General features: G+C 32.7%; 1 protein-coding gene across 1 annotated transcript in view; it reads right to left on the reverse strand.

The window, feature by feature from the left end:
- Positions 1-12,897, reverse strand: part of ahrrb (aryl-hydrocarbon receptor repressor b) — a 47,515-nt gene extending 34,618 nt beyond the window's left edge. Inside the window, exons 1-3 of the mRNA XM_056468190.1 lie at positions 12,836-12,897; positions 12,520-12,645; positions 10,402-10,583 (exon numbers count right to left, since the gene is read on the reverse strand). Of these exons, the coding sequence (XP_056324165.1) occupies positions 10,402-10,583; positions 12,520-12,581 (244 nt within the window). The 5' untranslated portion in view covers positions 12,582-12,645; positions 12,836-12,897. The remainder of the gene's footprint in view (positions 1-10,401; positions 10,584-12,519; positions 12,646-12,835) is intronic.
- Between the last annotated feature and the right edge of the window lie 251 nt (positions 12,898-13,148).

The raw sequence follows: 13,148 nt of genomic DNA on the forward strand, positions 1-13,148 counted from the left end.
TTTAAGTAGTTCCTCACACACAGCAACTGACTTACAGAGAAGATTTGAGTTTTGTAAAGAAAAACAACTGCTAAAGATTGGAGTAAGAATTATTGACTTATATTGCCTCATGTTTGTTCATTCAAGACATTTTAGAAGAAAAATAAAGAAATCATTTAGAGAAAAAATATGCATTTATGTTATTTTAAACGCTAACAAATGCTTTCATGTTTTTTATATCGTGTTTGCCTTTTAATTAAAAGTACTATTATGTATTTATTTATTTTTTTAATGGATATATATGGCTGAAACTATAAAAGTAGTCATGCTGGGGTTTTTTATTTCAAAAAATGCATGTAAAAGTTTGCAAATCAGCTTTATCGTTAAGCTAAATGCGCGAACTATCAAGCTTTTTATGATGAGCATTAGTCTCATTATCATTAGGCATAAGTGTATTAAGTTCTCAATCCTGTTATCCAATAAGCCAGTTCTAAGTGGATATGCGTGTCTAATAGTTTTGCCAGTAACAAGAAGCCGCACACAGCCAATCTGTTCCCAATAAACACTTCCCTTCAGGTGTCAGTCTTGGAGGAATATAAAGAAAAGATTGACCATAAAACCTTGTCATAGCATAAAAGCAGGAACAACATTCTGCAAAAAAGATGGTTCTTAAAAGATCCTTTGCACATATAATAACAGTTAATTTGCTGCCTTTTTGTTTGTCAAATCTGCAACTGACAATGCAGCTCATTAGCGGTGTAAAGTAATGAATTATAAATACTCTAATTACTAAACTTCAGTATACTTTCTAGGAATTGTACTTTACTACTATAAGTAATTTGAGAAAATGTGTATTTTTACTTTTACTTGAGTACATTTTAAGTGCTGTACGGTCCATTTTTTTCCACTATTTACCTATTTACTAATTTGTAGACACTACTTTTGTATGTTTATTTTTTCTTGTTTACAGTGATTGGCTAAATTGACTAATCAGTCCTGTGTTTCCATTCCAATCAAATTCCACATAGAAAAATCGTACCAGACAGACTGACCTCAATACACAGGCTTTAAAAATGCAGCAAACAGTAGCCAAGTTTCCATCCACCTATTTTTATGCGCATCCTGGATATGCGCATAAAAACAGTTGATGGAAATGGCAAGATTGTGTAGTAGTGTATTTCAAATGAAAGTGGTGTAGTGGTTAGTGCGTCAACACATGCACTGCGGTGCTCACGGCGATCCGAGTTTGATTCCGCCTTGTTGTCCTGTGCAGATCTCTCTCCTCTATCTGCTCCCCATGATTTCCTGTCAATAACTCTCTACTTCCCATCCAATAAAGGTGAAAAACCCAGAAAATTGTTTAAAAATTAATAAATATAAATTATTCGCATAACTTAGTAGGATAAACCTTTTATTCGATAAGAAAAAATGTGCATAAACTAAGATGGAAACACTTTTACCGAACAAATTCCAGCTTGCACATTTAAAAAAAGTCATGTGATTTTGTTATAAGAGATCATGTGATGATAAAAGTGTGTGAATGGACAAACCAGCAAGCTGAGCACATTGTAAAGCATCTGAAATGTTGTTTTGGTCATTTTAAAACACCTTGACCGTTTCACAGTATTAGTGTTTTTGTATTATTAATTACTGACCTCCAGAACGGTCAAGAGCCTCTATGCTCTGTGTCTGACACCTTCAAACTCCACCACACATTTATTGCGGATCAGCATTGTCTTTTTATTGTCTTGCGCAAGTCATTCATTAGATAAGTGAAAGATTCACGCAGATTCTCCAACCTCAATAAATTCCATTTTTACTCTTGATATTTGGCGTCAGTTAATCTGATTTTGTTCGCTTTGACTCATTGGATGGAAATGGAGCTTTATTCGCACGTCTTTTATGTGATAATCCAGTTTTGAACATAAATCGAATTTGCATCCTTGGATGGAAACATAGCTAGTGTGTAATGATCTGAAGTGTCCATAAAGAGGCAAAATCATTACATGCATTGATCGTGAAACAGTTTAGATTACACCGTGCTGATGAGAAGATAAAGGATGCCTACTGTATGATGACTGAAATCACAAAACAGCCTTAAACAATGACAAAATGCACTACAGAATTTTACGTTTTCAAATACCTGCACGAATCGCATTATAGTCTATGAATGGTAAATAATTTAGATTACACTTAGAAACACCCTTAAAAAAACACCACATAAATAACATTTTAATTTTGCTGGTTATAAGATGGAATAGTTCTCACAGCGCAATACTCACTACTCAAGTACCATAAGGGCTATTTGTTACTCATGCTTGAGTAGTATTCAGTTCAGACACTTTTACTGTACGTACAATAGATTGTGGCAATTAATGGAACACAATTGGTTTTCTGGAGCTTAATCATCAACTAAACTGACTATCAACATTCCCTGTCCTTATTAAAATGACTATTTTAACTTTCAAAATCTAACTTGTTTTTAATTAATCATGTTTTTGTGTATGTTTTTAGTTTAACAGAACAAGTGTGACCAGCTCTGTTGTGTTGAGGATGTCTCTTCACAATAGAGCAGTGGTCCTCAACCACCGGGCTGCAGATCAGTTGGTACCGGGCCGCACAACAAATCATAAATTATTTCCGTTGTATTTATTATCGGAGTCTGAATGATGTTTTATTAAGAAAACAAAATTTAACCCACAAGTTGCAAAATGAGTAAGAAACAGACGTCTTCGGAAAGTTACTTTGCTAAGGGGTAAAGGCCCAGTAAAGGACCCGCGAACTGCCAAGGAATAGATCTGCAACCCGTTTGTCAACAAATCAAGTGAATCCACAATGTCTGTGCAAGAAGATCAACTGCTGAAGATCGCAAATGACGGCGGCCTTTTAGGGGCCGTTCTCATATCATGTTTTTTTCTAGAGTTCATGCAAGTTCCCTATTTCCATTGGAGGTGCGCGGTTTGCGCGTTCAAGTGGCATGACGCAGTCACACTCGCGCCTTCTAGATGCACCTAGTTGAATGAATGCCGCGAGCATTACTGACCGATCAGCTTCATACCTTGTATGGAATATAAATATTTCGGTAGACTAATTATCTCAGATAAACACAAAACACCCAAGCCCTGGAGTGCTTTGTATTTGTCTCCATAAATAAACTATAATCCAAGTAATAATTAAAATAATATAATGATTTGGGTTTATGCATAAACAGTTACAAAAATATAATAGATAACTTCGCTTATTTTTTAAAACAACACTACTGTCCATTCTTGCTACTTTTGGCCTTTATAAACATACTTGTTTTTACATAAACAAATGTAACTTCAAATTCATTTGTGGGATGTCTTATAAAAATCATCAGCAAAGAAAAATAAATGCCCTGTTTACATATCAGAGAGTTCCAAAATGTGTTGGAATCACTGATCCTTCTCTATACGTTTCATATGCACTCTACATAGATCGGTTGCTGGAATTGACCTGGCAGTGCCACGGTCACGATTTGATTTTAATTACACGGAACAAGCCTCTAAGAATGGTGTTGGACCAACAAAGGCATTCACAGGGTTTCCCGCTGTGTTTTAGACTTGTGGTGGAAAAAGAAAACACAATGTCTGGGCCACACTCTGCCTCGGTCATGCACAACCGATTTAGAGCATGGTGTAATAAAAGATCTTTGAGGTGAAACTTCACAGATTCTTTCTGGGGACACCTGAGAATTATGATACACAAAAAATAAAAAATAAAATAAATAAATGAACAAAAAGTGTATATTAGGATCTCTATTAAAAGGGATAATTTACAAAAACACTGTAACAAGGGATTAGTTGACTTTATTTAAAAATGAGAGAGTAAACCCGTTGCCTTATAATTAAAGTAAACAACCCATGTACAAAACAATACAAGTTAAGTCAATGGGGTTACTGAATCATTGTAGATAAAATCAACTTGTTGCATTTAAGGCAACGGGTTTACTCACTTTAAAGTAAAGTAACTATTGCTTTTCACAGTGTACTTTCATTTGTGAATGATAAAATTATAGATATTTAATGGATGAGATATTTTCAAGAACAAGTTTCATATATTTTAATTAAGCATTTTATATTTTAAAGTGAAGAGCCAACGTCTGAAAATATCTTCTTTTTTGATCCAGAAGAAAGCGATTTTGGTGCAACATGAAACAAAGAGACAATTGTTGACAGATGGAAGAAAATAGATGAAACTAAGACACGCTATGAGTTATATAAGGCATGAACAAAAACAAGACAACTTCAGATAAATGGTAGCTTATTGGCATAAACTATTTTATTTTTAATATTAATTACTTTACGTTTATAGATTTGTGTGTGCGTATTCTATTGAGTTAGCTTTTATTTTTATTAATTAAATGCATATACTTGTAAAGTTTCTCATGCTGTGATGTTAAAAGAAATTTGTGCTATTTAAAATTATTTATTATATTGGTCCATAAGTATTATAATGTTATATGACAGTGGTTCTCAAACTATTTTCATCAAGTACCACCTCAGAAAAAAATTGTCTCTTTAACTATCACTATAATGGCGAGGCAGATAAATTCCTATTATTAAGAATATGTATTATTGTCAGCCACTTTAACCATTATAAATAGTTGGAACATTAACATCGTGCAGGGTTTATAGGGTTAAAAAAGTTTTTCTTTTTAAAAGTCAACGTTTAAAATGTGCTTATTGTGCTTTTAAAAAAAATAAATTAAAAATATTAGGCTACTGTTCTTAAAGTAAAAAGAAAACTGCTGTACTTAAAATGTAAAGTATTAATAAATAATAACCTGTTAATCAAATCCTGGAAATATTGCTTGGACCTCATAAATATATAGGCTATATGTCATTATATTCATATATAAACCATTTTTGATCAATTTTGAAATATGTTGCATGTAGCCCACACATGATATGTTTGTATATCTTTGAAATCTAAACATGAACTTGTATTTTAAAATAAATTATTTGGAATTATATATTTAAATTAGATCTGCTTAGTGCACGTCTTTAACAGTCCGTGTGTCAAAAAGACACATAAATTATATGTGATTTATCCATTCATATGTATGGAGTTTCCGTGATTTGAGATCTTATCTTAAGTGGACCGTGGAGTTAACCGCACACAGAGACTAACTTTAAGCTATATTCTAGCTCCAAGCGAGGCAAAGTTGCTTGAGCCTAAGTTCTGTGTCCTGCGACATTTGAATCACATCCAGATAAATTACCAAAATCTGAGGTCACAAATTAATCAAAAGCCAAGCAGCTTTACAAAACAAATAACTTTATATATCGAAAACACGCATTATTTTACACAACTACGAACACACATTTAACAAATTTGTGATCATTATTTTACCAATGATGCGGCATGGAGAGATTTCTGAGTTTGCAGCAACTGAAATGCCAACAAAACAGCACTGGTCTGCAAAAGCGCTTCTCTAGCGTGTATCTGCTCCGCAAGCACTGTGCGCCCCTTTCTCTGGCTCTGTGCCAAAGAGGGTAGAGTTTTAGCATCTGATAACGCGATGAACTAAAGTAAACATTCTAAGCACACCGATGTGATCGTACGCTTCAGGGAACAGCCGGTGCTGATCACAGTGTAATCGTTCGTGCCAAAGGGTTAAAAGGGTGTTATTTTCTTTTCTTTCATTATCCAGTATAAGTCATCTATTATATTTTTGTGACCGTTTATGCAAAAACCCAAGTAACAATTATTATAATAGTCCATTAATGTATTTAATAATCTGAATGAAACAATTAACGATGATTACAGTATTGATTTATCTTTGTTAACATTAATGGAAATAATAGTTGTTCATTAACTCAGTTCATGTTAACAGTCCATTAAGTAATGTTAACAAGAACAATTTGAGTTAATATTGCAATAACGAATGTTTAACTATGATTAATAACTGTTGTACTAGATTGTTCACAGTTACTGTAGTTTATGTTGGTAAATAACATTAATTAATGGACCACTATTTTAAGTGCTATTATTATTAGTATTATTATTGTTAAATTCTATTTCACAATGCTACCTTTAATTTTGCAAAGTAAATCTTCAACTATCTATCTATCTATCTATCTATCTATCTATCTATCTATCTATCTATCTATCTATCTATCTATCTATCTATCTATCTATCTATCTAATCTTAAACCTGAATGCGCACATACTTTCTTACACATACCAGTCCCCTGGGGACTTTAGAGGTCCCCATAGGTAAACAAGCATATAAATCACACAGAATAAAGAGTTTTGATAAAGTTAAAATGGAGATTGTTTGATGGGGGGGGGGGGGGGGGGGGGGGGCGTTAGGGGGTAGGATCAGGGTAGGGGATAGAATATGGGGTTTGTATAGTACAATGTCAGAAATAAAGCTGTCACTGAGACGGTACCTTTTTGTACCTAAAATGTCCATCATAGTACCTCAAAAGGTAAATTTTGGCCACATTTGGGTAATAAATTGCACCTTTGAGGTACCAATATGGACTGTTTGCTTGCAAATGTGTACTTTTGAAAAAGGTAAACCCCAGTGACAGCTCCTGTACTTTTATTTCTGAGAGTGTAGAAACATCTCATGGTTTCCTCTACATTCATTCTTCCATAGGGGGGCGCCACACCAAAATTCATCCAGCCACTGCTACATTACTTCTCATTCAAAATATTCAGTCGTTGTTTGTATAATAGCGGGATATAATCTCACCAAAACATGTTAAAAGGTAAGTGAATTATAACAGCGCGATCTTCTCTGTAATCAGTAGTTCTGTGCGTCATTTTATTTACCCTTTAAGGTGACATGGCGACTGACAGCTGCGTGATGCATGACGCTAGCAAACACGGCGGAGCTTTCAGTTAAGATGAACACGGTTTCCGTATACTTCAGGATGCATTAATGCCCCTCTGTAGGTCTATTGGAGAAATTCATAAATGAGAGTCCCCACCGGGATGTAGAAACAAGTCTGTGTGTGTGTGTGCGTGCGTGCGTGCGTGCGTGCGTGCCAAGGAAAAGCATAAAACCCTTTTTGATGCCAATCCATGTTTCATCACCAAACCTGCCTAGAGTTTCTAACATTTTTCTACACTGCCACGGCCTTGACTATAATTTATGGCTTGAATGAATGTGATGGAAATTGAGAGTCGACTAAAAAACCCAAAATGCCCTTGAGAAGTGTAATTTGTTAAAATTTTGATGTTTGAACATAATAAACGCATAAATCTTATATGAAGTGAAAGATCAAGGCTGGCACGAAACAAGATCTGTGACGGTTCAAGTTCTTCAGGGTCAGATCTTGCATTATAAATGACTGCATTCATCACAGAAACACAAACCTGTGCAAAAACACACCAAAGCTCACAGCCGTAATTCCATTATATTTAAACACATAATTTCATTTTACTGACAACAAACAAATGATTTAGTGAAACTCATTATGAAAAAACCCTGTTTTAAAGGGAATTACTCAGCCATTCAGAGCAAATTTTTTTCTTTTTAAAATTACTAATTTAATAAGAACTGTTATTGACAAAAACTAAATGGTAACAACAAAGCATATAAATAAAAACTAATTGTATAAAATTGTAAAAAACATTAACCCATTTGAGAAAGTGAGACATATACATTTTACTCCTTAGACCTCCCTAACACAAAATTCACGTGGTATTATAGTATAGTCAGAATTGCATTGAAATTTAATTGGGTTTCAATTGTGGCCATTATTAAATTTCCACTATTTTGATGTGCAAGCAGGAAGTATGCAATCTGATCTGTTCGTGTGACACTGAAATATTGTATTCAAAACAATCTACTTTTTAATTTACAATTATAATTACTTTTAACAGCAACACTTTTAAAGATTCTAGAAATAAGAAATAAAGACAGTCAGATTAAATAGTTATTTTTCCTGCTTATCAACATTAAGCTGCTTTTAAAACAATTAAAAAGTGCTATATCAATAAATGTGACATTTTTAACCCAGTAAGACCTGAGATATCAATAGGCAGAAATTTCAAATTTTCTGGAACTGAACATCTAGCAAAATCAAACACAAATTTTTGCCATGTACATTTCTTCATGATCAAAAAACTAATTCTACTTAGTTAATTTTTATCCACATATTTTAAATAACATGTCAAAACAAGCAGACCTTAGTTGTATACATACTAATTAAAAAAAAAATCTCTTTAAAAATAACAATTTTATTAAACTAAATGTTTGCAGAAGAAACTTACAACATTAATTATAATAACCTGAGCAATTCCAATAGGGCCAATCGGTCCCTAAATAGAGTTTTGCTAAAAGTTTTATTGAGATATATTGTTGGTGATTGAATATGTGTTGAATTGATTGGGTAGCTTTACACAAACAAAGGAAAATACAAAATTTCAGTGAATTTAAAACTTTAAAAGCTTAAAATTTAGTTTTTGAAATTTAAGGCATTTTAAAACTTTTGTGAACACCCTGTTTAAAGCCCAAACAGTCCATTTCCTTCCTTTTCAATCAGCAAATATCATGACTTTATTTTAATTTTATTATTACTTCTATTACGTTTGAGAGATTTAGCACACCATAAATACTGCCAGCTCTCCACACACACATGATTTGTTTGGACACTGAGGCCACTGAGTCACAATATACAGCATGAGAGAGCAATATCGCAATATCTGCATTACACGGAGCGTATATACTGTATATACAGATACACATGGACTCATCTTACATAGAACCTAAATGCTGTAACACAAAAAAAGATTTATTATCTAAACGCAGAAGAACTACATGTGTATTTGCCAGCATTTTTGGTCAGATTTTTCACAAACTACAATAAAAATCTCTCTTTAAACCAAATATGTTTAGTTACATTTTGCTCTTGGTTGTATAAATAATTTATCATGCCCAATACTGGTTGCTGAGTTCATAATTTTAATTTGCATGTGTAATAACTTATATTTTTAAAATAGGTTTTGCCTCTTGGTTGCATATATAATTAAATATGCAAAGTAAGAATAGCAGCTAAAATTACACATATGGATCTAAAGTATTGATCATATGTGATTTTATATGTAATTTAACATACATACTAAGAATATGAGCTATAATTACAAACATACATAAACAGCCTTAGCCAAAAGTGATATATGTTTACTTCATTGCACTATGAATGTTTAAAAAGCATGGGGTATAAAATGTATGCAAATTTGTCAAGATTAAATGAAAAATGCCACATACAAACTCTGCAGATGTTAGTTTTGGTGGCCATGCCTATTTATTCTGAATATATAAATCAAAAATCATGATGCTGCAGATATTAACTGATACTATTAATTATTAATAGCATTATTAGCTATTATTATTCTTAGCAGATATCATTAAACATTAGATGCAAGAATGCTGCAAACCAAAAGATCCTCAAAAGCTAGACACCATGCGGAGATCCAAAGAAATTCAAAGACAAATGATAAAGAAAATATTTGAGATCTACCAGTCTGGAAAAGGTTCTAAAGCTTTGGGACTGCAGCAAACCACAGTGAGAGTCATTATAAACAAATGCCAAAAACATGGAGCAGTAAAGAAAACAGCAATAACTAATCCAGCATGCCAGCAAGTTCACTTCTCAATGGCTGAATAAACAAAATAAGGACTTTGGAGTGGCCTAGTCAAAGTCCTGATCTAAATCCAATTGAGATGCCGTGGCATGACCTTAAAAGGGTGGTTTGTGGTCAAAAACTCTCCAATATGGTTCATATGGTTTATGATTTATGATTTGTTGAATTACAACAAATCTGCAAAGATGAGTAGTGCAAAATTCCTTTACTGCGTGGCAACAGACTCATTGCAAGTTGCAGTCAAATGCTTGGTTGAAATTGTTGGTATTTATGTTTAGAATCACAATTACATTTTATTATATAATAAATTGTTTGGACAATTTATAATATATTTAAGGACAACTTTAAATGTATTTGCATGTGAAATTATGGAATAGTCAGGAATAGATGTTAAAACAGTGTCCACATAGTAAACGGTTTAAAAAGTTGTTTTAAAATATGGGACATTCTACCAGAAGTGTACATTTTTACTTATAAAAAAATGTGACAGGGCCTGACTTAACCTTGTTGTCCTCAAAAAAATCATACAAAAACAAACATAAAATCATATAACTCAATAACAGAACGCATCCTTGCTTACTGTCAGTATATTCTCCGTCAAATTATATCACTTCAGAGTCAGTTTAAGAGTGCGATTATACTGTTCGAAATAAATAAATCAAATTTAAACATCATAATTCTGCTTTTATATACACAAGACATCATTCCACCTTTCATTCTTCAAGCAACTAAACATAGGATCACTGAAAAGCAACATCTAAACACTAATATTCCCAATGAAACATTCCTCCTTACCTTGAAAGAAGCTCTTGACTCTCAGGAAGCTGACGCTGAGTCTCAGGACTGACAGTTTGTCCAGTTTAGTGATGACCTCAGCACTGAACGGCAGGAGACTCGCCAGCCGGTCCAGCTCTGCATTCAGACGGTCACGGTGGCGTTTGGATGGATTCGATTTCTGATCTGCTTTCTCTGGTTTCCTGATGATACAAACTATAATTTAATGTGACACTTCAAACACGTGTGGCATCCAAGCGACTAACTGACACGAACACCACTCACATACCAACACACTTACTAGCAGCTTGACACGCTGGTGGAATTATCAACATGACATAACATTACACATTACATAATATGATTTCTACTTTTGTCAAGTATATACTATAATATATCTTAATTTTTTGGTTACTGACAATAAATGATCATGCAAGAACTCAGAAATAAATAAATAATATTCTATTATAAGTCTATTATGATTACTACCACAAATAGTCACAACAGCACAAATAATAATAAAAATAAGAATAGCAATCATATATATTTTACTAGTAAACATATTAACAGAACTTATCAATTATGTTGTATGATCAATGAATCATTTTGTTTTGTACACAAACAAAAAACAAACTGAACTTAAGACCTTGATATTCCAAGCTGCTCTTACCATGAAACATAACTTGTTGGAATGTGATTAGATTGTGTTTGAACACCATTAGACAACATTTTTATAAGACGAGTACTTTGGTGGACATTTGAGAAAAAAATAAGGTACCACCAGGAAGAATTTTAAGTTATTTATCAAACACTGAACTGAAAAATATAATTGCACATGTAACTTTTTATTGTAATACAAATTTGTTTTTATCATGTAATATTTTTATGTATATTTTGCCATGAAATAGCCATAAGTTGCTGATGTGGCAATAAATAAATAAATAAAGACACTGATATTAAAATTAAATAATAATTATACTATTAAAATTATATTATAAATGAGCAATTCCATGCAAATGTCAAACTTGCCATGAAAAAAAAAGGTTTTCACCAAAATTTTTTGTGTAGGCTTGTATTTCACAGCACGGTAAAAATACCCATAAATGTCTCTACCAACGTTTTCAAACAATTATATTTGATTTACCAAAGTCACATGAAAAGCAATTTCACATCTGTCACATCCATAACACAGAAGTGTCACGTCCATAACAAAGCTTTTCTTTATAAATAAAAAATTGGTGAAAACTGCACATTTATATTATATTTATAATTATTATTATTTAATTTTAATATCAAGATCTTTATTAATTTATTTATTGCACATCAGCAAAATGGAAATACATAAAAAATATTACACGACAAAAACAAATTCGTATTACAATTAAAACTAATGACAAATATCTTTCAGTTCAATTTCTGATAAATAACTTAAAATTCTTCCTGGTGGTACCTTTTTTTGTCCATCAAATTACTCTCCTTATAAAAATGTTGTAAGATATGTAAAATAAAATAAATCATTTTTGTTTAGTAGAGAGCCAACTCTTATATTTTGATAAGCATTGTTCTTTTGGGTTGTGCAGTTTAACTCACAGAATTTCCATGAAGTATGTTGTTATATTGTAAACTCGCAGACTTTTTGGTCACATAAAGCATGTCTATTTTCCTTATTTAAAATATAAAAAATGTTTAGAGATTGACAATTTTCAGATCTCATAACTCTGTGGTTAGTTGCTTTTGGGAAATATAAACAGATGTTTCAATATAATGTTAACATATACTTTTTCTGTGAATTTATGTTTTGAGTTTTTACTGCACATCACATCCATAACACTGGAATTACTCAAATAGTATTAACTATACTACCATTTATAATAATATAAATATATTTAGTTCACTGACATTGCAGTTAACTTTAAAACGATCATGAACTTTAAATTATGTATTGACTATCCATTTCTACTTTATAGTAGATATATTTATAAGTGACATTCCTTATATTCATTGTGCATATGAATATGGAACATTACTATTCCTGTTTCCTATACTAAATACGCAAATGATCATTAATGACGCAAATTTCTCTCGTTATTTTGTCATTTGTACTGCTAGAAACAAAGATATGTCAATAAACTACTTAACTGTTTCTGCACAGGTTTTCTCCTCTTTCTCCCAGCATACAGACAGTCTCCAGGTGGAATCATCTTCTCCAAATATCTTACAACCGACAGGCGCTGAAAACAAGCCTTTTCTTGTCCTCGAAAACAGCTTTAAACGTGTGAGAAAGATAAGAACAGAATAAGGAGAAGCTAAAGCGTGTAAACAAAGACGCAACAGAAGCCGTTACAAAAATCACCTCAGAGAAAATATAAACCGACAATTAGACTTGCTGACAGTGACTGAACATAGATTAAAAATCACCAAAATCCACATACAGCCGACGACAACTTTAACTGACCTTGAGAAGATATTTGAAACGAAGTCAAATCATCCTAAAAATGACAAAAAGCGGAATAAACTCTTGACTGAACAGACACATCACTCGCGCGCTGCCGTTTTATAGTCGCTCTGGCAGGCGCGCGCATTTATTACGCACGCACGCGCACATACGCGACCCACTGCTCAAGTGAACCTGTACAGTAAAATCAACATTGTAATGTTAATGTCTATCTGCCAACACTTGCATTTTACAAATATACGTTGTTATTATTACAATAAAAGCGAGTGAGAGAAAAAACATTGACTTGAAGGCATTTAAGGACTATTCAATT

The sequence above is a fragment of the Danio aesculapii genome, chromosome 2 (assembly GCF_903798145.1).
Source record: "Danio aesculapii chromosome 2, fDanAes4.1, whole genome shotgun sequence".
NCBI classification, from domain to species: Eukaryota; Metazoa; Chordata; class Actinopteri; order Cypriniformes; family Danionidae; genus Danio; species Danio aesculapii.